At 61.3% G+C, this 4804-nt stretch overlaps 1 protein-coding gene across 1 annotated transcript; it reads left to right on the top strand.

Moving 5' to 3' along the window:
- The first annotated feature begins 1292 nt into the window (after positions 1–1292).
- On the top strand, positions 1293–4804 carry LOC119705600 (fibulin-7-like). Its single transcript, XM_038148203.1, has 8 exons — positions 1293–1433; positions 1889–2045; positions 2207–2377; positions 2547–2672; positions 2826–2948; positions 3047–3184; positions 3274–3412; positions 4132–4804. Exons 1-8 carry the CDS (start codon positions 1365–1367, stop codon positions 4490–4492), a joined length of 1284 nt encoding a protein of 427 aa, XP_038004131.1. The 5' UTR covers positions 1293–1364; the 3' UTR covers positions 4493–4804.

Here is a 4804-nt window from a genome sequence, read left to right as displayed (position 1 = left end):
GCAAGGGGGCCCCTGCTGCCAGCCTTCCTCCTGCCCCATGAATTAAACATGCCGGGGAGGTAACGCACACCGCTGCGGGCACGAAGCCAAATACCCGCTGCGGAGAGCTGGGCAGCATGGTTACAGGGTGGGAGGATGTGAGAGCCGGGGGGCCGGCGGCGGGAGAGGAGCCGGGCCCAAGGGGGCCGTGTCTCGGTGGGCACCTGCAGTCAAGCAGGGGTCCCACAGCCCAGGCTGCTCAGGGGGCTCAACAGCACCACGAGAGCTCTGCACCAGCACAGGGCTCACAGAGCCCATGCCAGCTGCTCCCCTTGCACAGGGCAGAGGTGGGGGCTTCAGACATCCATGCTTAGGGTTCCGAAATGCCACAGGCAGGAGGGACTGGGAGCATCCTACACACCAGCTGTCAGGGCTGAGCTGGGTGTCAGCATAAACCCAGCTGTAAATGCTTCAGTTCCCTCAGCCTGACTCTAAAGCTGACCCTGGCCTGAACACTGGCACTAACGCCAACCCCAGCTCTCGTACAAACTCTCTCGCTAATATGAATCTGAACCCTTGGCACTGATCCTAACACTAACATTAACCCTAACAAAAAAACTAACTTTAGCCCTAACAATTACTTCAATGCTAATCAAAACACTAAACTTCAAACTTGGAGTTGGCTAACTCCAAACCTAACACTAATGCTAGCCCCAACTCTAATCCTAACCCTAAAGCTAACCTCATCCCTAGCCCTAATGCTGACCCTTACATTAATGTGGACTGTAACACCAGCTGCACCCCATCTCCAGGCTGCAGCAGCACCCTGGGGCTCCCCTCTGAACTCCAGCCAGGGCTGAGCTCACCCTAGGAAAGCTGTGTCGAGTCCAGTGTGTCTGCAGCATTCCTGGGCTACCCCTCCCAGTAGCCCCAGCCCCACCGGTGAGCAGAACCCCCGCACAGACCCCGAAGTCATCTTTTCTCCCAGGAGACTTTCCCAGGCTTAGCTAGTGCACGGGATTAGCCTCATCCTGCATCTCTGCATGCCGGGGAGCCCCAGAGCCAGGACTGGCCGTGTGGTGAGCCCGGCACCGCCAGTACCACCGTAAGTGCCGTGACAGCCACCGCCTGGCCCCGATATCTGCTGGCCCTGGGACATGAAAGGCCCCAAAGCCTCTGATGTGCAGAGAGGGAAAGGAACGGAAGGGAAGGGAGAGGCTAGAGCCAGTGCCAAGGGGAAACTTTCCTACAGCTCGGCCTCAGGCAGGGGAAAAACCAACAAACACATGGGCACAGGCTGCAGATAAATCCCTGTGAGTGCAGGAGCGCAGCAGGGAGCAGAAACGGACCGTCAGCGTCTTGCCCCTGTAGTCAGCCCCGGCGTGATGCTCCTCATCCCACTGCCAGCCTGGCTGGCCCTGGGCATCCTGCAGCTGCCCCTCGGCAGCTCCCAGGTAAGGACGACCTGCATTCCCTCCCCTCCAGCCCCCCAGCAGACCTCCCTCTCTGGGCTGCTCAGCACCCACCTCTCACACCCCAGCACCCCGACACCAGCGCGGAGGGGGGGGGTACGGCACAGCCACAGCACCTGTGGAGCTGCCAGGGCCAGGGGGATGGGGACTTCATGGGGCTTTTCCCCCTGCAGCAGTGAAATGATGTTATGTGTACTCAGGGCATGCAGCTTCTCCACAGCATCCAAGTGCCAGAGCAGGACCGGGAGGTGGGGGCTGAGGCTGGAGCAGACACAGAGCCAGGGTCAGACCCCAGCCAGGATGGGAAGGGGCTCTCTCCAGGGAAGAACATCCAAACCAACCCCAAAGATGCTGCCTACTTGAAAGGGTCCTCCCGGGCTGTGGCAGGGTGGCAGGGGAACCCAGCAGATGATTGAGGTGTCTCCATGATCCCGCAGGAATGCCTGAACCGGCAGCAGGCGCTCAGCGTGGTGCGGCAGATGCAGAAGCTGCTGGTGGCACAGGAGGCCGCCCATCTGCAGGGCACCCGCGGGCTCCGGCACCAGCTCTCCATCCTCCAGAGCCGCCTGCAGAGACCGGCCACCAAACACAATGGTAATCCTGGGTTGTCACCTCCATGTGTGACATCCCCACGGGGCCAGCTCTGATCCCTGGCCCCCCACAAACAGCCTGGGCAAGGGACCCCCAGCTCCCTCAGGCTGGGGTTGGCTCCAGGCTGGCAGTGCCCATCCCCATCCGTGTCTGTCTGTCCACAGAGATCTGCCCGCAGCTGGCAGCACCCCTGAATGGACGGATGCTGGGCCGGAGCCTGCGGGTGGGCCACGAGGTTCACTTCATCTGCGACGCCGGCTTCCAGCTGGTGGGCTCGGAGACACGCGCCTGCCGGCACAACCGCACGTGGAGCGGCACCCAACCCTTCTGCAGAAGTGAAGTGGAGCAGGGTTGGGGTGCCATGAGCTCCGCCCTCCCGACGGGCTCCTCTGTCACCCTGAGCTCTGGGGTTCCATTGCTCTCCCCAGAGGCTGCAGCAATGGGCACCGGGGGTGGGTAAGGATGCACCTCTCCAGCGGATGCTCACAAGCTCCTTCTCCCTAGGTATTGATGACTGCTCCAGCAACCCATGTGCCAACAGCGGGACCTGTGTGGATGGCAACCAGAGCTACACGTGCCTCTGCCCACCAGGCTGGTCAGGCCCCAGCTGCCAGAGCCCCATCTACTCCTGTAGGTGCCTGGGTTTGGGCTCCAGAGGATGGGGATTCTCATGGGGACAGTACCTGGCCATGCTGCACCTGTCTCCCCCTCCCCTGGCAGCCTCCCGGTACCTTGGCCCCCACATCTCCCCATGCCCAGCATGACACCCGCTGTCCCCTGCAGACTGGGTGACGTTGAGCAACACCTCCTTCAGCCGCCAGCCCCGCTGTGCCGAGGGCCGCTCGGGCTCCCGGCGCTGCAGCTGTGACACCGGCTTCCAGCTGCAACCTGGTGGCGTGTGCCAAGGTAAAAGGGGGGGTGAAGATGATGAGATGATGGAGGGTGGAGAACCAAGGCTTGGTGGCAATGGGACCTCTGCCCACTCCCCACTTTGTCCACCCTAGATGTGGATGAGTGCCAGCTCTACCAGTCCAGCCCCCAGACACAGATTTGCCTCCATGACTGCCTCAACCTCCCTGGCTCCTATCGCTGCCTCTGCCCCCCTGGGTATCTGCTCCACGCTGACCGCAATGCCTGTGAGGGTAAGAACCCAGGGTGCAGGGCAGGGAGCCTGCCATGGGAAGAGGAGTGTGGCGGGGACAGCCCCACTCACCCTGTGTCACCACCACAGACGTGAATGAGTGTGCTGGGAAGCAGCACAACTGCAGCCAGGGTGACCTCTGCATCAACACCTTCGGGGGCCACCGCTGCGTGCGCCCCAAGTGCCCCCCGCCACGCCACAACACCAGCTACGTCAAGACCTCTGCCTTGTGAGTACCCTACCGTGCATGGCTCGGGCTGTGTCGTGCCCTGTCCCAGGGTGATGGGTCCTGTTGTGGGCTGGGGGCTGTATTGTGTCACCCAGGGGCAGCAGGGAGGGTAGCAGCCAGCACTGGTAGCAAATTGCCACAGGGGGTGCTCAGGTATGCTTGACAGGTTCCCTGATGGTCCTGGGATGCTGGGGGTGCAGGTGGGAGCAGCCCAATATATGGTGGCTTTATCCAGGATCCTGGCCCCCCTCAGAGCTCCAGCCTGAGGGGAATGATGCTGATTTTCCTCTGCTGCACATCCATGTGGTGCCATCAGCTGTCTTCCAGCATTCCCAGATGTCCCACTCTTGAGCTTAAACTGCTTTGTGCCACCCAAATAGAGGAGCATCCCTGATCCTGACAGATTCCTCTTTGGGAGGCATATCTGGCTCCATTCCTGACCTTCAGCTGGGACTGTGGCACCCAGTTACAGCCTCAGAGTGTCACCCAGAGCTGTGTCCCTGCAAGCCATGGCATTTTCCTGGCAGAAACAGGGATGAGGCAGAGATCCGACGATGGGCACACTTGGATGTGGCTGTCTTGGGTTGCTCTGCCACAGGACGGACAGCAGGGCTGGAGATGCTGCCTGTGGCACAGGCTGGGCTTGTGTGCAAGGATGAGGGCAGCTCCCCGAGAGCCAAACCACGGCACTGAGCGGTGGCACCCTTCTCTCCTGGCAGCCAGTGCGAGAGGAACCCCTGCCCCATGGACAGCCGAGTCTGCCAGCTGGCTGCCAGCTCCATCTCCTTCCACTACCTGCCGCTCCAGTCCAACCGCACCGTGCCCCGTGTCCTCTTCAAGATGTCCACCACGCGCTCCGTGGGGGACAGCCTGCGCTTCGCCATCACGGGCGGACGGGGCCAGGGCGTCTTCGCCGTGCGGCGCTCGGACCGGCACACGGGAGAGCTGCTGCTCACCAGCCCCGTGGCGGGGCCAGCCACGCTGGAGGTGGAGCTGGAGATGAGCGAGTTCTCCCAAAAAGTCCTCCTGGGCAAGCACATCTTCAAGGTTACAGCCTTTGTGTCCCCATATGTGTTTTGATTCTCTCTGGAGGCAGGTGTGGGGCCATGCCGGGGCCTCTCCTGCGGAGGAATGGAGCAGGTTCAGCTCAGCGGTCCCAGTTTTTGTCCCATTGGAGACATCCCTCTGCCATAATGCTTTCTCATAGCCATCACAGCAAAAACTGTGTCCCTATAGGAAAAACCCCGTGGCCAAGGGAAGGACCGGCCTGGGGGTGCCTGCCTCTGCCAGCCCCCTTCCTCTCTGCCCACACGGCACACAGAGGGGAAAGACAGAGTGAGCCAACAGCACTTGGCATGCAGATTCAGCATCTTGTATCTTGTAATCTCTAAT

The sequence above is a fragment of the Motacilla alba genome, chromosome 11 (genome assembly GCF_015832195.1).
Source record: "Motacilla alba alba isolate MOTALB_02 chromosome 11, Motacilla_alba_V1.0_pri, whole genome shotgun sequence".
NCBI lineage: Eukaryota > Metazoa > Chordata > Aves > Passeriformes > Motacillidae > Motacilla > Motacilla alba.
The sequence above is the reverse complement of the archived record's forward strand: the minus strand, read 5'-3'. Positions and strand labels throughout refer to the sequence as shown.

Coding starts and splice junctions, on each gene's coding strand:
- LOC119705600 (XM_038148203.1), top strand. CDS start 1,365: ATGCTCCTCATCCCACTGCCAGCCTGGCTGGCCCTGGGCATCCTGCAG. Junction 2,046..2,206: donor ACCGGCCACCAAACACAATG/GTAATCCTGGGT, acceptor GTCTGTCCACAG/AGATCTGCCCGCAGCTGGCA. Junction 3,413..4,131: donor TACGTCAAGACCTCTGCCTT/GTGAGTACCCTA, acceptor CTCTCCTGGCAG/CCAGTGCGAGAGGAACCCCT.